The 22,659-nt window shown below is 43.8% G+C and overlaps 1 protein-coding gene across 1 annotated transcript; it reads left to right on the forward strand.

Annotated features, from left to right (window-relative positions):
• The first annotated feature begins 381 nt into the window (after positions 1-381).
• Positions 382-8,926, forward strand: LOC124487539 (prolyl endopeptidase). Its single transcript, XM_047049925.1, has 15 exons — positions 382-668; positions 1,204-1,278; positions 2,371-2,504; positions 2,710-2,840; positions 3,140-3,349; positions 3,514-3,635; positions 3,770-3,875; positions 3,986-4,177; positions 4,311-4,508; positions 5,353-5,456; positions 6,053-6,189; positions 6,721-6,815; positions 7,218-7,349; positions 7,530-7,686; positions 8,052-8,926. The coding sequence occupies exons 1-15, from the start codon at positions 525-527 to the stop codon at positions 8,344-8,346; spliced, it is 2,232 nt and encodes a 743-aa protein (XP_046905881.1). The 5' UTR covers positions 382-524; the 3' UTR covers positions 8,347-8,926.
• Positions 8,927-22,659: the final 13,733 nt, after the last annotated feature.

Genomic DNA, 22,659 nt, shown 5'->3' on the forward strand with positions numbered 1-22,659 from the left:
TTACTTTGATTTCCATTATGTCAGAGTGGTTGTGTAAAAAACTACCTGAGTTTAAAAGTGACATAAAAATAAACGGTACTGTAGATAAATAGAACATATTTGGGCATTTTTGAGACCCCCCTAAAATTGTATTTTGAGTTTTTAAGGGGGTCCCCGCTGTCAATTAGAGACCCCCTGTATTTGGCACACTGCTGTTTGTGCAGGATGGGTGAACGACACCAAGATATGTTATCTGGAGACCAAAAATATGTATGTGATCACAGGTCATGTAATTAAAACAGCGATTATCAACCGTGTTATTTTAGTGGTGGTTAAGGACCACAGCTCCCCAGGACCGCATCTCCCTAGGACCGCAGTTCCAGTGTGCATCATTGTCCAATAATGTTGTCTTCCACCAACAGAGGACGCTCTCAAGATCCAAATGTTTCTGATTCCCTTGCGTTGTGTTCTCGGATTTGTTTCCTCGACTGTAGCATCTGCAAGCAATCCCTCTCTACTAAACCAAACCTCCAGCAATCAAGTTTATGTTTGGTCGGATTCATAAAGGCATATCACAACCGATATTTCAGTCTTTGAAGAAAGCTTACTTATTGAGGATATCCCGTACTAGTACTTCGAAAATGTCTGTCCCCTTCCAGTACCCTCAAGTCTACCGTGACGAGGCAGTTGTAAGTAGTTGCTAGTTATCTAGCTAACTATATAGCTAAAGTTAGCCATCCCCCGCCTGCCTAATGGCATTTTTGCAGGGATGCTCATCATCTTGTCGCTAGCGAATTAGCTAGCTAGACAGCTAGCTCTCAGTTAGCTATCTGATTTGAATGGGCCAGTTAACATGTTCCAGTGATATCTAGCTATAAATTTGAGATCAGAGACATTGGAGTTGACATTTCGAAAAACATCCAATGATCGGGTATTGTTGATCAACAGTCCTGTCTAGTGTAGCTTGCTACTACAGTAATTAACGTTAGAAATCCAAACCTAGCGCACTGGCACAGTCAATGAATGGGTTAGCCAGGTTAGCATCTACTAGCTAACTTTAGCTTTAGCTAACAAGCCCAATTTCTCATTGTTGCTTTTGTTTTCATTCTAGCTAGCTCTTGCTCACTCACTACCATCGGCTAAGCTAGCCCCCTGATGTCACTGGTACTGCACCCATCATTTCTGCCACCCAATCTTAAATATCATCCGGCACATTTCTCGCAGGTGGATGACTACCACGGTAACAAGATCCCTGACCCATACAGCTGGTTGGAGGACCCCGACAGTGAAAAGACTCAGGTAGGTAGAGTCGACTAACGCTACTGTAGTTGGCTAGTTAGCTGCCGATTAGCCTTATTATTTACCAGTCTCAGCTGCCTGTGACAACACTTACTATTTAAATCTTTTTTTTAATAGCATTTAGCTGGGGTGTAACTATATATTGTGGAACAATTGTATATCGCAATACAAAATGTTTACAATATGTATCATAGTTATGGCAATATTTTTACAATATGACGTCGGTCTGATCCTATTGGTTGAGCTACCAGCACGCGACCTACTGCATTCACAGAATTTGCTTGAACTGGGGTAACTAAATTGTATGTACAACAAAGATTTTTTTTGAAAATGTTTAATGTTTTGGAAATAAATCTGTTAATTGAATTTCAGTCTAATAAAAAATGTATTGTATTGTGTACATCCAGTATTGTGATAGCCTACGTACAGTGGCGGTTCTAGACACATTTTACTGGGGGGGCCAGTGTTTAATCAGGGGGGCACATTAAAAACAAACAAATGATAGACATTAAATACTTAAATTTTGCTTTACATTAAAATCATACAAACGGCTCTGGCTCTCCCTCTTCCAGCTCTTCAGCTCTCTCAATACCTTGATATGCTTCTCTAACTTTTGTATTTACTGGGGCAAAAAATGCTGCAATGTCCCTTTCTCATTTCATGATGACTACTGGAAGAAGAAAAACTTTTTTTTTTGTGACTTTTTGACTTTTCTTTTCTGATTTTTTTTTTTTACAGTCAGCTCAGGGGGGCCACAGGGGGGGCCAGGGACATTTTTACAGGGGCCCTGGCCCCTGTAGTCCCCCGTGTAGAACCGCCCCTGCCTACGTATCGAATTGTAAGCTGAGTGCATCGTTACACCCCTAGTATTTAGCTTGTAATGCGTTAATCTTTTTGGTCATATGCCCCCCAAAAATTAGCTACACGGGTAGTAACTCTCTAGAAGTTGTAGAATTGCACTCCTTTCGATTTGTATACAAGCGTCTGGTTAATGAATAAAATATGAAAATGCTATATCTCAAATTCTGCAATTGTCGCCAACTAGTGGCCAAACGCGATCAGTGCTATGATATAGATCCATCTTTGTTCCAGGCGTTTGTCAATGCCCAGAACAAGTTGACTTTGCCTTTTCTGGAACGCTGTGAGGTGCGAGACCTGTTCAAGGAGCGCATGACTGAGCTGTACGACTACCCCAAATACAGCTGCCCATTCAAAAGAGGGAGCCGGTGAGTAGGGAAATGGGAATGTTAGTTGAAGTTGATTGGCTGGTCCATAGAGTTTCACACAAACTAAAATACCACAGCTTTTGAGAGTTGCATGCTGATTTTAGAACCATGCACTACAACTTCCACACTTGGTTATTCTTTTCTTACTTATTTGGAACTTTTGTAGTGATTTAAACACCAGAATTTTCCTCGGCGTGTCCTTCAGGTATTTCCACTTCTACAACACGGGCCTTCAGAACCAGAGTGTCATGTATGTTCAGGAGAGTCTGGATGCAGAGCCCACCATTTTCCTGGACCCGAATACCTTCTCTGAGGATGGAACTGTGGCACTACGAGGTGAGGCGCTCTCCCCCGGGTGCGTGCAGTCTACTTTTGATAAAGACCGAGTTTAAAGGAGGCCTGTTTGTCTATAAATATACTGCTGCTATTCTTAGAATAATAGTGTCACGAGCAGTGCGGATTAACGGATACATAAACCAAAAAAGTTGCCTTTTTAAGGGTAAAAAGGGGAATCTCTGAAATTTTCCAACAGGATGGAACCAATCTTTAGTCTTTCACCCACAGCTGCCGCGGTTATCATCCCCGTCCTCTCCTGTTCAAGTCCGTGTGTTGACACTCACCTTCCGTTTCTCCAGGCTACGCCTTCTCAGAGGACGGCGAGTACCTTGCCTACGGCACCAGTGCTAGCGGCTCGGACTGGGTGGAGATCCGCTTCCTGCGGGTGGAGGGTGCCGTGACCCTGGAGGACCGGCTGGAGCGGGTCAAGTTCAGCTGCATGTCCTGGACCCACGACGGCAAGGGCCTGTTCTACAACTCCTACCCCGTGCAGGAGGGCAAGAGCGACGGTATGAGCTCCGACTATTGGAAAGGATTTCTGTCCTCGTACTTGGATGCTTTCCTCTTTTATAGAGAATCCCGGGTTTTCTGTGCAAAAAAACATTAGATAACAACTTCCTCCCATGGACATTAGGGCGTATAAATGAGCTCCTGTCTGTGTCTCTCCTCATAGGTACGGAGACATCCACCAACCTGCACCAGAAGCTCTACTTTCATGTGCTTGGGACCCCCCAGTCCAAGGACTGCCTGTGTGCCGAGTTTCCTGAGCACCCCAAGTGGATGAGCGGGGCCGAGGTATTCTTCTCTTTAAATAGCCAAACTGTTGGATTATTCAAAAGAAAGGGGGGGGTATTTAATGTAGTTATTTAATATAATTATTAGTTTATTTGTTAGTTATTTAATATTTACGTTTTTGTGTGTGGTGTTAGGTTTCAGATGACGGGCGCTATGTACTCCTGTCTATCAGGGAGGGCTGTGACCCTGTCAACCGGCTGTGGTACTGTGACCTCCACACCACTCCTCAGGGCATTACAGGTACGCACAACACACACATTCACACACAAGGATATCCAACGAAGACATGTTTTGCATTTTCATTGTCTCCCTACTTTGCAACTCCCCCTCCCTCCTCCACCCCTTCCCAGGGATGTTGCCGTGGGTGAAGCTGATTGACAACTTCGAGGCCGAGTACGAGTACGTGACCAACGAGGGCACGCTGTTCACATTCAAGACCAACCTGGAAGCGCCGCGTTACCGCCTCATCAACATCGACTTTGCCTTGCCGGACGCTAGCAACTGGAGAGAGCTCATTGGCCAACACGACAAAGACGTCATCGGTGAGAGTGCCCTAATGGGCCTGTAAGGCATGCCGCGGTTTATTATGACGGATGCTGGTTGTATCAACTACAAATTCAATACGGCTAACCGTGTGCCCCCTTTTGCTGTCCCCCCCTCCCGTTCACCCGTCAGTGTTTGCCACCTGCACGTACAACAGCTTCCTGTTCGTATGCTTCCTGCACGATGTGAAGAACGTGCTGAAGATGTACCTGCTCAGCTCGGGAGAGGAGCTGAGGACCTTCGCCCTGGACGTGGGCTCCGTGGTGGGCTTCACCGGCCGCAAGAGGGACTCAGAGATCTTCTACTACTTCACCTCCTTCCTCTCGCCAGGTCAGCCTCCCGCGGCCTCAGGGGGAATTCTGAAAACTTTGTTTCTTCCGCAATTCCCCACCCCCACCCCCACCCCTGCTGTTTATCCGTGATTTAGATGTTCAGTTTTAGACTCTTTCGTCTGAATATCTCTCCATTTACTCCCTTGCTATTTGGCTTTTTGTTTTTCTTGGCGCTTGTCCTCACATTCGCACACTTCTCTGCTTCCCAGCGTTTTGCTTTGGCACTCCCTCAGACACACAGGGGTGCTCTCTCTCTATAGTCTCACTTTACTCTATCTGGAGGCATATCCAGAAATTTGACATGGGGGGTGAACCAACTGGGTTATAGTACAGCCGTGGCCAAAAGCATTGGGAGCGACATACATTTTGTGTTTGCAAAGCTTGCTGGGCCTGGGCATAAAATGACTGCTAACATTATTTTTGTTAGTCATATCATCAGCACAGAGGAAAGTGTGAACTCGTTCTAGCGAGGTGAAATCACTCTTTCATTCTGATTGGATTTTAAGAGCAGATTGACTGCTGTAAAAGAGGGGACTATTTGCATATATTGAACATTTTCGCCCCCAAAAAGCTTTAAAAATATATGAAATGTGCCTTATTGTATTTTATAGAAACATGTGAAAACATTTTCCTCAAATACTGAAACAGCAAACTTTGCAAAACACAACATTTGTCATTGCCAAAACTTACGGCCACGTCTGTAGGTATTTTAGGGTGGCCAATTTTGGGGCCTAATCACCACCCCCCCGCCTTTCCCTTTGCTGCCTATAAACTTCAGGTAAGAACTGATCACATACAGCCAACCTTATTGACTTTCTTGCCTGTCCCCATCCCTCCTCCAGCCATCATCTATCACTGTGACCTGACCCAGGAGCCCCTGCAGCCCCACGTGTTCAGAGAGGTCACCGTGAAGGGCTTTGAGCCCTCCGACTACCAGACCACACAGGTGACATACACCTGCAGATGTTCTAAAAGTCTTACTCTGCTGAACCGTTGGTTAAGTTGAAGCTGGTAAAGTTATACTTTTTAAGGAATGCATTATGGGACTGTATTATTTAGGCCTTCTTAATAACAGTGACAAGTTCCGGAAGTGTTAGTTATTCATTTATTTATTCATTTCAAGGTTTCCCGCAGCACTTTTCAACACACGCCTGCCGCTTTAACTAGATGTTTTTTGTAGTTTTTTTTTTTCCGATATCTGCCGTTGTCATGTTTTCTCCCTTCCATTCCAAACCGTGACCAACGCCAGTCTCGCTTCTCTGCAGAACGCATTAGTCTATCGCACAAACCCGCAGCACCCCCCCCCCCCTCCTTCCCCCCACCCCCGGTCTGACGGCAAACCCCACCCTACCACCTTAACTAACAAATTTTCTGCGGGAAACCCTGCATTTATGTCCCCATAAGGCAATTGGTTCTGCAGCAAGACCAGCATACAGACATAATTATTTATGGCATGCATCAAAAATCACCATTAAAAAATACCATACGAAACAAAACAACACAACAACTGCCTGTACTTTGGTCATGTGTGTGTTCCTCCAGGTGTTCTACCCCAGCAAAGACGGCACCCAGATTCCCATGTTCATAGTCCACAAGAAGGGCATCACGCTGGACGGCTCTCACCCAGCCTTCCTCTACGGCTATGGCGGCTTCAACATCTCCATCACGCCTAGCTACAGGTGTGGCACTTTTAAGCAAGGAACTTATCCCCTGTTCCACTCACTCACTCACTCACTCATGCATCTGCTACTACTAACACGACCCACTCCAGTGTTGCCCCTTGGGGGGGTAGACCAAAATGTTGCCTCCCCGTTACGTGACATGCCCTGCAAATCAGTGTGAGCATCAGTGAGTGAACCATATTCTATGCGTTTATTAGGTCATTTGTGATGAGCAACGTCCGTATGCTGCCAGTCAAAATGAAATTAGCTAGCGTAACACAGGTAGCACAGTATATGCAAGGAAGTAAATGCTATTCCCAGCACCACTTCCTAGCTGCAACGAGCAAGAAGCGAATTGCCTATATGTGTGAACAGCCTTGTCTCGCGCATTCTTTTTTTGGAATATAGGGTCGCCCCTCCAAAACAATGGTAGGGGTAACAATCCTCATCTTGTCTGCATAATGTATACAATGATACGGCTTTTGAGTGGACGTAGGTTTAGCCAGTAACAGTGCATCAGGGTCATGAGGTTTGTGTTTGTTTCCCCAGTGTGTCTCGGCTCATCTTTGTGAGACACATGGGCGGAGTTCTGGCCGTGGCCAATATCAGAGGTGGAGGGGAGTATGGAGAGACTTGGCACAAAGGTGACGCATGCAAAATATTCACAATATTATCGAAACGTGAAGTTCTTCCTTTTGTGTCATAAATACTCATAATCCTCTGTTGTTGGGGTCTGTCTGTTTGTTTTACTCCCTGTCTCCTTTTCCTTTCTCTCTCTTCCTCCCTACATTGGTTATTTCACTCGTTTCTCTCTCCCTCACCCTTTTCTTCTCTTTCCCTGTCTCTTTCATCCGTCTCCGTATTTTCTTTCTCTCTTTCCCTCCTTGTCAATTTTCTCTCCCTCCTCCCCTGTCTCTTCTCTCTCCACCCTCTCCCCCCCTCTCTCTCTCCCCCATCTCTTCTTTCCCCCCGTCTGTCCCTCCACCCTCTCTTCTCTCCTAATTTTCTCTCCCTCCCTCCGTTTCTTCTGTCTTCTCTCTCTTTAGCGGGCATGCTGGCCAACAAGCAGAACTGCTTCACAGACTTCCAGTGTGCAGCAGAGTACCTCATCAAGGAGGGCTACTCCTCTCCGTCCAAGCTCACCATCAACGGGGGTTCCAACGGGGGCCTGCTCGTAGGTACGGTGCACACTGATGACCACAGCTCATCCCTGTTGTGTAGATACAGAGCAATCTACCGAAGAATCCGGACACCAGACAGCTATCGAAAGACTGCCATAAAAATAAAACGTCTACATTTGTGTTGATTACCTTTCAAACCTCGATGTTCACATGTACCGTGTCTGTGTGCCTGCGTAGCGGCCTGTGTGAACCAGCGGCCAGAGCTGTTTGGCTGTGCCGTGGCCCAGGTGGGAGTCATGGACATGCTCAAGTTCCACAAGTTCACCATTGGACACGCCTGGACCACCGACTTTGGCTGCTCCGAGATCAAAGAGCAGTTTGAGTGGCTCATAAAGTAGGTTTCTCACTTACCTGGCAACATCACCATAATTATACTATACAGACCATCATTTAGGTAATATATGGATATGTAGGTGTAGATATAAGTGGACAAAATGCATTTTATCGTCCATATTATACATCTTATTTGATGTTTTGTAGTACATACAAATGCACCACTAATCGTGATTTTTATTGACTTTTGTGGGGAGGGGGGGTGAATGGGAACCCTTTCAACCCAGATGCTATGTGGACAGATCTGCCTTTTTTATTCACTTGTATACATGCATACATCACTTTACAACAAATACTCGTAGTCTAGATGGGTAGGTTTGTATTTTAAGAAGAACAGTGTTTGTAATGCCCCTTCCCACCCCTCAGATACTCCCCCCTCCACAACATCCGCATCCCAGAGGGGGAGGGCGTCCAGTACCCCTCGGTGCTCCTGCTCACGGGCGACCACGACGACCGCGTGGTCCCGCTCCATTCGCTCAAGTACATTGCCACCCTGCAGCACGTGGTGGGCCGCTGGGCCAAGCAGACCAACCCCCTGTTCATCCACGTGGACACCAAGTCGGGCCACGGCGCCGGCAAGCCCACCAGCAAGGTCATCCAGGAGGTGGCCGACACCTACGCCTTCATAGCTCGCTGCCTTAAAATCTCCTGGGTCAAGTGAGGTACCCGTAACCCCCACCTCCCCACTCCCCCCCCCACCACCCTCTGTTTAAGGGGCATTATTTTCCGTTATGTCGCTGAGTTTTACTACTTGCTTTGTGGAGGTTCTAACCCAAGTCATTTAACGTGTTTAGCGCGTTTAGTAAACGAACTGTCACCGCTGACGTGACACTGCAGGACTTGGAAGTCAGTATCAGAGAGGTCTCTCCTTCGATGGGTGCTCCCCCCCCCCCCCCAGCCCCCCCTCCATCTCCCATCCACCACAGGCAGACTATTTATTTATCATTGGACAGGGTTGTACACCTGTAATGATTTCAGCATGTAGAATTTTTTTTAAGACTCACAGTATTAGTATCAATGATACTGTATGGTTTAAGCGACTTTGTTTTCAAGAGGACTGTCACAAGAGTGCCAGTCTCCTTTTGCTGTGTGTGTGTGTGCTTGTGAGTGAGTGAGTGTGTGTGCACACATGGGCGTGTATAAATGTTCACATATTGTCAGATTAACATTGATTTCTACCTCCTGGAAATGTGGGAAATAAACAACAATTCCACCATTTCAATAAACAATTTTTGAACAGAGCTCACTTGTCTTGGACTGTTTTGTTTGCGTGCACATTAATAACACATGGATAGATTTTTATTTATTTAGTGCAGTTACATTCTAACATTCAATATATACAAAAGCCCTCTTTTAACTCTTAAAGGGGCAATTGACTGTTTTTTGGGGGTATTTCACACTGTTCCTTAAGGTCTCCGAATAGGGTATGTAACATTGGTTGGGTTGAAAATGGCCCGGGTGCTGTTCTATGCCCTCTTACAGATCGTTTGAAATGTTCCCGGGAAAAAACACTAGCTTTTCTCCTTTTATGGTATGCTCATTAATATTTAGATAAGCTGCGCGCTGATTGGTTGGTTATCAACGAGTGAAGCTGGGAGCAAAAACGCAACACGGCCAACAGCAGCACTCGCTGAAACACTGAAGTTGGAGACTTGAAATAAAAACGCGCAAATAAATCTATTGTGTCTACACAACACTGTTTTCAACAGATTGACTATATAACATTTCAAATGATAACATTACTTGTTTCCACTTCTGTTGTTGAAGCAAACTGGATTGACTTAGGTGGGTAGAACATTAGGCTACAGCTTAGCAACCAAACGTTGTTGCAATCGTGATTCTACTCGGCTTCAGTTAGCTAGCTAGGCTAGCTCTAGATATCTTGCTGTAAAATAACATGACAAAGATCTGGACAAACATGCATCGTGAATTGTAGATTTTCATTACACAGGTTATTTATTTGAATGAAACACAGTCAGGAACATGAATCAACGTTAGCCCCATTGCCAATAAACTAGGCTAAATTATCACACATTCTATGCTCTTGCGTTAACTAGCAAGCTAAACTTGTTTACATGCCTACAGTCTAGGTGTTACTAGTAACAGTTACTAGCAATGCTAATGTATCCTGTATCTAAAACCTGCCTTTCTCCAGTTCTTTCAAATAGATTATCTAGACAGGCGTTAGCAATAAGCCAGACTGCAGTTCGTTTTCTGGCTATTTTTCGGAAGCTTCCCTTCTAATGCCGACTACAGCTAGTCTAGCTAGAGTCATTTGATGTGTGTAGAAACGTATTTAGCATTCTACCTGGTATGCTATATACAGGAAACGTTAGCATTGCTAATAACTGTTAGCACAACATCTTACTGTCCTTATAGCTTGCGGTTGCAATGAGCATACGGTTGGAACAGCACCTCTTTCCAGGTTCAGCTTCCTAGCATATCCTGCTTGAAATTGTCCAAGGTTGTCAAAACTGTCTTGGGTGAAATGTTCAGAGCAAATGAATAATTGAGTGTCGAACTTCGCCTGGATCTTCTCATAGACAACAGCAGCCATGCCTGTTGAATGTTTGGCTCCTTGGGAAGACTGTAAGTGTTAGCCTTCCCTGTACAGCCTGGAACACAGCATTTACGACCGTGGTCCATAATCAATATCCTTGTTATAATTCAAAACGTTCTTCTTTGTAATTCCTTATAAGTAGCCTACACAGAGCAGCGCGCAGCTAAACTAGTATCGGAGATAGACGCTACCTCTGGCTGGTCTGGATGTAAATTCTGGGGCGTGACAAAGATACAGACCAGAGCCAATAAGAGGGCGATCACCGGTCCTACGTAGGACCGGTGGCTTTGTTGAAAAGCTAGCGTTTTACAGCCAATTTTTTTCTTTTTGAGATTTGAATAGGAAAGAGGTGTCAATAGACTTTGATATTCACGGTATGTTCAGTTTACCCTCCGAACTGTCGTTTTTCAACAATGACAAGGTAAAATCGGTTTTGCAGTCAATTGCCCCTTTAATGCTAACCATCAGTCCCTGAAGAATAACAGAGACAGCACTAAAAGTTGGTCAGTATATTCATTATATGATACGTTAAACTATAGGAAAACAGACTTCGGGTAGCTTATTATGATGCAATAACAAAGTTATTCAAGGAACCCAAATTGCATATTGCGAGTTAAATGTTTGTGGCTGCAGTAGTTAATACTTTTTGTGCTGTTTTAAGAAATGTTATACTAGTCAGTACTCCAAGCAGTGGACACATTGGTACTGTTGCATTTTTGTAACACACTGGACAGTATATATAATGATTTTCTTTTTGTATGCTTTTGTATGCAATTTCAGCCATGACTTAGTGAAAAGCATTACCTACGAAATACAATTAATTATTTTGAATGCATCTTTGACGGAGACAAATGTAGGGCAGGTGCGTGATGCCAACATTTTTTTGTCAATTATGGCCTTACAGAAATAAGCATAGTTAGAATTTTGCTTTGGACAGCATTGCATGGCTTGCATGGTGTGTCTGTGGCTCGATAATCTTGCAAACCGGGCACTGTAAGGAATTGAAAACTGGTAGGTGTATGGCTCACGACCCAAGGACATGCAGTGTTGCGTGTGAAGTTGTCTGTATGACCACTTTGTGAAAAGCACTAAACAATGGTCCCACAAATCTCATGAGAACGGGCACTATACTAGAATGCGCCGCCAGGGCATAGGCACTCACAGACCTATTTGACCAAGCTGTTAAAACTAGGTGTACCGTTACTTTATATGGAAAGTGCATAGTGGCCATTGAGGCTCGCAAAATCGAGATAGGGGAAAGCACTATGTTGAACTTCGGGTTTGTCCGTAGTAGAGTGGCTTGCCCTGCTCCTGGCCTCATAAGGTCAATGTCGCCTTTGATATAACAAAAAGAATGGGGCTTTCCCCATTTGGGATTTGTTTAAAACGTATTGGTTTTCAGAAAGAAAAAAGCATAATTTGTGGCCAGGTCTGACAACAGAATACAAAAATATTGACTAAGACAGTATTTTAAATAATTTGACTGGAGTTAATACAACTAGTGCACAGTGTGTATTTGTGTGTTTCACTGACATCTTAATCACAGACTCTTGGACACTGTGCACTAGTAGTGCATAGTGCCTGTGATAACATTGGTGCCACACACACAGATTTGTGGAATTATAGATGCCTGTGATGCAGTTGGTGATAGTTCTTCTCAGTGGTTTTGTTACCCATATTTTTCAGATCACAATCGGAATTCTGTCATCTCTGAAGTACTTGTTCAACCTCCACATCTATTTTTGTCATAGTTCCAATGCTGTGTTAGCCTATATTCAGGCAAATGATTATGTTGCCTTAATTCTTCTGCTGTTCTCAACGTTATACAATATGTCATGTTGTTGTTATCTCTGTTGTCTTACCACCACAAACATCATGTTAGCAGATGGGACATGAGCCAAACCAAAAATGTAAAGACAGGGTAGGCAATGTTGTTGCGAAGCACTTTTTGTCATATCTGCCGAAAGTAACTACACGTCTTGATAGCAACCCATATTTCCAGAGGTTTGACGGTAATATGAAATAATTCCGACATCTGTGTACATTGCAATACTGTATTAAACACGACCAATCATTAAGGGGTATCTTGACTATTGATTGGACTGCTACCTGTCTGTCTCCCAACAGACCAATTATCACCCTACGTCACACAACTGTCAAGCAGGCTCAACTGCGCATGTGGGTTGCAAAAGACTTCTCCCCGTTCTATTACTCTTGGAGTGTCGTTCAGGTCAGCATATATCTCTGGCCACTGGATTGCAGGGCTTGATATTAACTTTTTGAGGCTCTTGGCCTTTGGACAAATACATTTACGTTTACTTGTCTATGCACAAAAGTCACTTGACCCCGATACCCTTAAATAGCCTGTCCAAGTGATTGGGCAAAACTAGCCTGGCTAACGGAGGTCGCTTTCTCAGCCAAATGAAGAATGAAACAGACAGGTTAAAGAAATCCGAGATTCTGTCTATCTTCACCAGACTCGTATCTACATTAGGCAGTCCTCCCTGACGTTTCTGGTGTAGAATGGAGTGAAATACAACATTGTGCACACTGCCAGTGAGCAAGTCTGACTGAGGCTAACGTCAAAACAGTGTAACTGGGATGTAGTCTCACTCAGATTGCCAGTTTAAACAAATCAGAAAAATAATCGGACCAGCTGACTAAAAGCAGAATTACCATATCTCTTGAAAGCTGCCCTGCTCGACTTTTTAAATGTAGAATTGACTGTAAAAGTGTAAAATTGTGAACTTTGTGACATGACGTGAAGACATGGTTGCCGCTCGACTATGTGGTCCGTACCGGGCGACATTCTCACTCAAATTTCAAGACTTTCGTGACCCAAATCAAAATTCTGATGCGACAGATCATTGGGTAATCGCTTTCTCTCCTATAGGCATGTCCTCCTCGACGCTTTTGGTCTTTTTAAATCTAACTATTTGTGTTATCTGTGTGGTCCTTTTGCCATTTAAAATGATATCCTTTCCCGGTTTTCTGCAGCCACATTGCGCGCGCATCCCGATTGTTTACAAACAAATAATTGGTCTATAGACATAAGGTGTGTTCGACTTCATGCAGCGCCGGCTTCAGCCGTCTGTCGGCGCCGCCGGTGCTGCATGAAGTCGAATGCACTTAATAGGTGCGTTCGACATGGACTGCAGCTGCCTGAAACGACCGGCGAGAGTAGCCGCTTGCAGGCGGGGAGGAGTTGAAAACGGCTCTGTGAAGTCGGACATTCCAGCTTCTCGTGGTTTGCTGCGTTGATGTCAGTCATGGCCGATCAAGCGCTGTTTGCTTACTTTACTTTATTTACAATTTAACTTAGTCTTTCCGGAAGTGAGAAGGCTGACTAAAACCCTTTCTTCAACACATTTTTAATTCAATTAAACTTTTTTGACCGTTGGCGAAACTGAAGGTGTCCGAATATTACAAAACACGCGTCAAAGTTGTCGTGTGTGAGTCTGGCCAATCATGAAATAGCTGTGTCGTCACTTGAACCCATGCAGTTGCTCTTGAGAAAATGCGCTCGGCTACACAGCCGGTAGTTCTCGAATCGATCTCACGGGACTTTGATGGCGACGTCACAGTGACGTGTCCTCGGCGCCGTCTCAAGTCGGACAAAAAGTCTACCCAGAATTCACTGTTTCAAGTCAGCCGCCTGCAGCCGGCTAGCCTGGCTGCCAGCCCAACTTCTCCCCGACCAAAAAAAATTTGGTCGGGAAGTTGGGTCTGGAGGGTCTCGTATTGGGGACCAACTACAGAAAACCAGAATCTGGGCGAACCAATTAAATTGCCAGGGCGGGCTTTATACGATGATGGACAGATGATCAAGAGTAACGTAATCACCCACGTCACAAAAGAGCGCTTAAGTTGAATTCGTTTTGAACAAACATGGCTACCGCTGGAGATCTGGGATGTTATGATTCTGCCATCGAGTCTGTTTTAGAAAACATTGACAGCGCATTAATTTTGAAAGAGGAACAGAGAGACGCAATCAAGGCATTTGTCGATGGAAAATATGTTTTTGCCGTCCTTCCTACGGGATTCGGTAAAGGTTTAATTTATCAGCTGGCCCCGATGGAGTTTTAATACTAAACGTTAAAAATATTAAACTAAACTTGTTCGTATATGCATTTCCCTTTATTGTTTCGCTCAAAAAGGTTGACCGTGTGAACAAGTACTCTCCCTACCCTTAAATTAATTTTACAACACCGGCAAAAATCGTTTGTATTCAAGCATACTTCAAGTCTGCTTGTAGTTTAGTTCTGTTGACAACAACTATGCGGTGCATAACATACGTCACACACTCTGTTGCTCTGATTGGTTGTAGATCTATCCAATTGAGCGAAGAGGCATTTGTTTTCCAGGCTCGTTTGAAACACGCCCTGTAGTCAAAGCCCAACGGAGAGTTATCAGACTCATATTCTGACTAGAATTATGAGTATGACAACGTCAGGCTAGCAGCCGGCTGCGGCGCCGCATGAAGTCGGGTCATGTCGAACGCACCTAATGTCTATGGGTGCCTGCCTTGAAGCTGAGAATGCCATTGGCTACTTCAAGTCAGCCGGGCTGCAGGCGGTTGCAAGCAACGCCGGGTTAGACTTAATGGTAGCCCATAATAGAACTGTAGGCTTGATCGTGTGTATTATAGGCTACTCTTGTTGGTTTGTCTAAGAAATGCCAAACTCCAAGAGCTAGGCCACTGATTAATGCTGATTTTCCTGCATAATCACATGCTGGCTTAAAGAACAAGCGAAGCAGGTTCATGCAGGGGGACGCGAGACCTAGCGCGACTAGCAAATCGTCATCACGCGTCAGGCACACCCTCCTAATAGGGCGGGGTATATAGCAGGGATCCCAGCTCCAGCATTGCTAGTGCGACTTAAACTTTCTCGGCCTCCTGCGGCCTTCACCTCCCCGGCCTCCACCCTTTTGGCTGGTTTTATTTTTCTTCTTTCTCAGGGGGAAATGCTGTTGCTGCTCTCTGCCCGGATGTCGAGACAGTGTCTCAGGAGACGGTGTCTTCGTTGGGTGCGGCAGGGAGCCGCGGCGAGCGCAACCATACGCCAAATCAAATATTACAATGATGTATTGTATGATGTGGAATAAAGTATAGGTCAACAAAACTACTCAGTCCTCCTGCCTGAACCATCAGCATTTGGACTCCTTCATACACTTTCCTATTATCTGATCCTATCTGCGGTATGACAACCCATTTTCTGATTGTGATTTTATGAATGTAGATGCTGACATTGTGATTGAGTTAGGCCGAGGTAGCCTAGGCCTACTTACAGACTCAGTCAACCTTTTTCCTTGCCATTCTGTAATTTCTTTCTCCAGATAGTTTTAAAACTCAGTCTTGATGTGATGTTCACTGTGATGTGTTGTTAAATATGCAGGGTAAACCTTTTGAGAAACTTACGGTTTACTTTTTCAGTCGGGATGACAAATATGCTATAGCCCTATAATCTAAGCCTATAAAACATATAGGCCAATGTACAATTAATATAATATATTAATTGTACAATTAGGCAGAATAGGGTGGACAATTAACATATCAGAAAGGATGACCCAGGTGTAGAAAATGTAAATCCTATTTAAGTAGGCCAAATTAATTTCTGTAAAACCATCTTCCACATTAGACAAACGTTGCGAATTTTAGCCTACAAAATACAACAGCTAAGCTAAATGAAGCCAGTAGCGAAATTGACCTGACACATTTAATCGCGACTGGAGAAACTAAATATCAAGATCTCAAACAAATAAGCACGCAACATGGTTTTAATGTAGGCTAATAGATGTCAAAATTTACTTCACAATAAAGATGTACTCTACATTCAGCAAAGCCTACCATGCAATCCCCCGAGCAGCACTGGGTCACTCAGACCACGCCATGGTCCACCTGATTCCTGCATACAGGCAGAAGCTTAAACGCTGTAAGCCTGCTGTGAGGACATCAAAACAGTGGACTAGTGAGGAAATGGAGGATCTGCGGGCGTGCTGGACTGCACTGACTGGGATATGTTCATGACTGCCTCCAATAGTCTGGATGAGCTCACGGAGGCTGTGACCTCATATCTGAGCTGCGTTGAGGACTGCTGTATACCAAGGTGAGCTACAACAACGACAAACCCTGGTTTACTGCTAAACTCAGAAGGTTGAGGTCAGAGAAAAAGGCCGCTTTTAGAGGTGGGGACAGGGACAGATTCAAGGAGTCAAAGAACAGGTTTAGCAAGACGGTGAGAGAGGCTAAACCACTGTACTCGGAGAGACTAGAACATCAATTCTCTGCAAACTACTCTGCTTCTGTCTGGAGAGGGCTCAGGCAGATCAACAACTTCAAGCTCAAAGCCCCCCACTCCACTAACGACTCCCGCCTGGCCAACGACCTGAATGAGTTCTACTGTAGATTTGAAAGACAATTGGACAGTCCTCAATTACCCCTTTCCACCCATGAGGCTTCCCCCTCCCTCCCTTTACAGTGACAACTCTATCCATTCAGGTGAGAGAAGTGAACAAACTGTTCAAGAGTCAGAACCCCCGCAAAGCATCTGGGCCAGACTCTGTCTCTCCAGCCACCCTAAAGAACTGCGCTGACCAGCTGTCTCCGGTGTTTACCTACATCTTTAACACCTCCCTGGAGACATGCCATGTACCAGCCTGTCTCAAGTCCTCCACCATCATCCCTGTGCCAAAAAAGCCCAGGCCAACAGGACTTAATGACTAAAGACCCGTCACCCTGACCTCTGTGGCAGGGCCGGCCCAAGCCTTTATGGGGCCTTAAGCATAATTTATTTGGGGGTCCCTCATTTATTCAATTAAACTTCAATTTGTTACACATTGTTAATTTGTGGTGCGCCGTTTATTCAAGGGCAGCGTTTATTTGAGGGCAATGTTTAATCGAAGAAATACGGTATTATAGGCTAGCTGCGCTAGCATTACTGCATCACCGATTTAGCAACGAGCAAATGTGAATGTTAGTTAGACTAGCTCGCTCTATCTCATCTGCTTTTTATTAACGCTGATTTGCAAGGAGTGAACAGCTAGATAGCGAAAACACCTAGACTACCTACCGTAACCTGTTAACTAGTTTAGTTTGCCAACGCAAGAGCACCTGCTTCTTTAGTTCTTTCAATAGATCTAGACAGGTGTTAGCAATAAACTAGACTGCTATTCATTTTCTGGCTATTTTTTCGTAAGCTTCCCTTCCCGACTATGCCAACTAACAGCTAGTCTCTAGCTAGCTTGAATAATTTGCTAATAAGTTATGTTGATATAATATTTGAAACGTATTTAGCCAACGTATTTAGCCTAGTGCAACACAACAGAATGTTCATTGAAATTACATGCTGCTACTCGGTATTTCAGGACCGGCTACCCCTACCGTATTTCTGGGGCGGAGTTCAATACTCAATGTTCATTTTTGGTGCGGCGTTTAAATGAGAGCAGCGTTTAATTGAAGAAACACGGTACATTAAACTGTAATTTCAAGTGCTCTTGGGGGCCCTTTGGTGCCCACGGGGGCCCTAAGCAGCCGCTTAGTTCGCTTATGCCTTGGGCCGGCCCTGCTCTGTGGTAATGAAGTCTTTCGAGCGCCTGGTGCTGGCACACCTTAAATCCATCACTGACCCTCTACTGGACCCCCTGCAGTTTGCCTACAGAACCAACAGGTCTGTGGACGATGCAGTTAACATCGCCCCTCCACTTCACCCTACAGCACCTGGACTCCCCAGCATCCTATGCCAGGATCCTGTTTGTGGACTTCAGCTCTGTCTTCAATACCATCATCCCCGCCCTACTTCAGGACAACCTCTCCCAGCTGAATGTGCCTGATTCCACCTGCAGGTGGATCACAGACTTCCTGTCTGACAGGAAGCAGTGTGTTAAGCTGGGAACACAAGTCTCTGACTCCCGGTCTATCAGCACCGGATCTCCTCAGGGCTGCGTCCTTTCTCCCCTGCTCTTCTCCCTGTACACCAACGGCTGCACCTCGAGTCATCCATCCGGCGTCCGTCAACTCCTGAAGTTTGCGGACAACACCACCCTCATTGGGCTCATCTCTGGTGGAGACGAGTCTGATAATAGGTGGGAAGTGGACAACCTGGTGACCTGGTGCAGCCAGAACAACCTTGAGCTCAATGCTCTCAAGACAGTGGAGATGGTTGTGGACTTCAGGAAGAATACAGCCCTGCTCACCCCCATCACCCTGTGTGACTCCCCAGTCAACACTGTGAAGTCCTTCCGCTTCCTAGGCACTATCCTTTCCCAGGACCTCAAGTGGAAACTGAACATCAGCTCCCTCACCAAGAAAGCAAAACAGAGGATGTACTTCCTACGGCAGCTGAAGAAATTCAACCTGCCAAAGACATTAATGGTGCACTTCTACACAGCCATCATTGAGTCCATCCTCACGTCCTCCATTACCATCTGGTACGCTGCTGCCACTGCCAAGGACAAGAGCAGGCTGCAGCGTATCATCCGCACTGCGGAGAAGGTGATTAGCTGCAATCTGCCTTCCCTCAATACCTGCATACCTCGAGGACCCTGAGGCGAGCGAGGAAGATTGTGGCCGACTCCTCCCACCCTGGACACTCCCTGTTTCAGTCAATCTCCTCCGGCAGAAGGCTGCGGTCCATCAGGACCAATACCACATGCCACAATAACAGTTTCTCCCCTTCCGCTGTTGGCCTCCTCAACAAGGCCAGAGTTCACACTGACTTTAATGACTTCATGTCTAGAACACACTTTGCTTTTTGCACTACATTACAAAACTGTATCTGTACCATTTGTATCTTCTGTAATATTTGTATTTTTATATAGTAAATTATGGCAACTTATATTTAATTTTATTGTATATTTTATTTTAATTGTAATTCCACTTAGGATTGCTAGTTTATGTTCCTTTAGTATAGTTAGACCACATATTTAAATGTAAGATTAATATATGTTTATTGTCAAAGCAAATTCCTTGTCTGTGCAAACTTACATTGCGAATAAATCCCTTTCTGAGTCTGATTTCTGATTCTGAAAAGTAAAAGTTACCATACAGCCGATCTAATATTGATATGTAGCCTAAACATGACATAGGCCTAGATAGCCGAGGCCTACACATTTCGAAACGGATTATGATTAAACAAACCCGGTACACGATAGGCTTAATGTAAAGAGCTAACAGTATTTTAAGCATTCCGAATAGGCTTTTTTGTTATTCTTATAGCCTTTTTTTTACCACGAGATGGCAACTTTGAGTTATTTTTCTTGTTCTCGTGTGGGCTATGGTTTAAGGGTTAAATGTGGTAAATGTCGGAGACATTATAATGTAATAAAACACCGTGCTAATTTAAATAATAGATTATAAAGAACACTCACATGTTCAGAATCTTTCTTAGCCTATCCATGAGGACCAGCGCTGCGCATGACACAATCGGGCGATGTCACAAGCTCAAAGAGAAAATGCGGCTGCAGGCTATACCCTTTGAAATTATAATATGGCAGATAGATTCACATCAATTCGTTCATGGAAAATGCAATACGAACGATACTCAGTCTGAACCATGTTTGACCGGGTAATCACCATCAAAAGGTAAGAAGGTGCGCCGATTGCCTCCGCAGTGGGGTCAAGGCAATATTGCGAAATAAACGTGACGCGCCCACTAAGGTGATGTGTTCAAAACGAGACTATTTGCCTTTCTAAACCATTAAGGCAGATGGTCAGACTCAATCAGTCGATTTTCTAGAAATCGTCATTAATCAAGAAGCTTATAGGCAAACTTTCTCATCTCATGCTCATGCAACTCTTGGCTTAACGGCACTGACAACTGGTATTCACTGACTGGTTGAGGTTATTGAAGGAATGTTGAAGGTAGGCTAGTGGTACCAGTCGCCTTAAACATACGGCGACAGACTCATAGAGCAGGCCTACATTATTTTGCATTGAACATGCATGTTGCTCAATTCACATCCCGATGCGCCAGCAAGTGGCGCTATATTCTTTCCATCTGATGTCATGAAGGGTCAGTAGTGTGGGCTTGTGGGAAGTGATGTGTAAAAAATTGGTCCAAGGTCAGTTTTGTGGTCTAGTTTATGAAACGCAGTAAATGAGAATTCGATAGCCGATTCCAAATCAGTGGTAATCAAAGGTTGTAATGAATCGGCCTGGTTCAGTGGCCATGAGTCAGAAAGTTTAGTTCAATAACAAGTAGGCCAACTCAATTATATTGTAGGCTACTTGATCAAAACCTCAACAGTGTAGTGTGTGAGGGTTGGATTTGTTAAGTTAAAAACCTATGTAGTAATATTTAAGCCTATCATTAACGCCTATATAAACGTTAAGATGAGACTCTGAGATGGGTGGGGGAGGTGTGCAATGGAGGTAAAAGGAGAGATAGGGAGTTGAACTGTGAGCTGAATCGAGAAGCTGGAGATCATGGAGATAACTGGGAAGAGATTACTATAAATACATTTACATGGGCTATATATGTGTTAAACAGTGGATTCTTATTCATGTAGACAGTTCAGAGGTTTCAAGTTGTGCTATAAGATAGTATTTAATTTGATCAGCCAGTTCATTCGTTGAGCTTCACGTGTGATTTGCTTATGCCACTAATATATGCATATATCATTAAAAAAGGATTTTGTTTCTCTGCCTCAACAGATAAGTGCACATTTTAAAGCTTAGGCTACGACTGACTTGGATAGTTAGTTTTGTGAATTTGGATAGTTAGTTTTGTGAAATATTAAATTATGTGAAAGGTAGGAACTAGTTTAGGGCAACAATTCAATTTTCACTTCATTGAGTTTATGAGGTGAAAAGACACTATAAGATAGGCCTATTGTTTTAAAACTAGATCACTGCTGTTACCACTCAGCAATCCGTCTGTCATATGTAACAGATTCAAACCAATTTGCCCGACTTGTTCCGCACGCAAGTCCGCTTAAGTTACAGTGTCACTATTAAATATTCATCGGTGGAAAATCTCCTCTAACCTACCCAATGAGAAGGCGTATACCGATAATAGACTGACAATGCAAAATAAACGAAACTAAACTTAAATGACGGTACTGTAACTGGTTGAGCGATAACATTCACTCTTAGATAGGCTACTTTCACGGGTTAATTACGTGTCTATAAATAGCATAAAGGGGGTGTCTCGAATTGTATCATCTGTTACATTACCTTGTCAACAGGTCTGAAAGCAGAGTAAGAAGATGACGATGGCTCTTCCTTTAATAGGTAAGTGAATACCGTTGTGATTGTTGACAATACAACTACTGCTAATACAAATTATGACAACACTTCAGACAGATCGCATCTAAGACAACAGTGAGAGTTTATTGTTCTTCTTTTTGGGGATATTAATTCACACAGTCATATGATATTAGATCCATATTTTGATGAATTGCTCAATGCTTAGACATACAAAATCAAGTTAAAGCTTTTGGAATCAAAGCATGTTAGTCCAGCAAAAGTAAGTTGTAAACATTTACACAAACCATGTACGCCTAAATATTTAAGATATTTCTTATTGTCAACATAAAAGAATATGATGGCAAAAATGAAAAGGAAACGTTTTACTACAGACCATAAAAAAACGTGGCTACTGACCAGATAGAAGTACAGCATTATCCTGTAAATTGTCCAGAATTCTTGAAGGAAAAGAAACCCTTTTGTGCGTCAAATGTGTGTCCAAGCAGTGGTAGTTGCATCGTTTGCTTTGTGAATCACCGCGTCTTGTCGGGACAAGGGCGCTTGCCTCCCTCTGACGTCACTGATGTTTCACTCTGAGTATTTGGCTCCGTTTTCTCATTTTGGACGTCTGTAGTCGAAGAAACAAAACAATTAATTTTGGTTATTTAATGATAACAACTAAAAACAGGCAACAATCGATAGAAGGCCCCCAATAGTAGGCTATTTCTTTTTACATATATAGCTATATATAGCTTACTGGAATGATTTTGCAATCACATTTCTTTTAGATCGCATATCATAAATGTAATGAGAATAGTCAAAACAGGAACACATGATTGTTCAAATCGTACAAAAATTGATCAGAACTTATAAGACTTTCTGTGTGCTCTAATCATTTTACACATGCTATAATGACAAAATGTAGTGCTAAACTAAACATTTCCTTTAAAATAAGTAGGCATAGAAATTATACGTTTTAGCTACTAACCCTACATTAGAACGAAAAAAAGATTTCCCATCTGAACTGAAAGTTTACTACTTTGCATAATCAAACACAGCACACGATTGTTTTAATGTGCTTGTTACATGCTTTTCACAACACTTTTTTCGTTCATTCGAAATGTTTCCAAACGAATGCTGCAACTTTAGAAATTGACAAAGTGACTTTCTGACAGAAAACCGGTTTAACATAAACACGTGATTAATTTGTGCTTTCAAATAACACTAAA

Source organism: Hypomesus transpacificus, chromosome 26 (assembly GCF_021917145.1).
Source record: "Hypomesus transpacificus isolate Combined female chromosome 26, fHypTra1, whole genome shotgun sequence".
Classification (NCBI taxonomy): Eukaryota; Metazoa; Chordata; class Actinopteri; order Osmeriformes; family Osmeridae; genus Hypomesus; species Hypomesus transpacificus.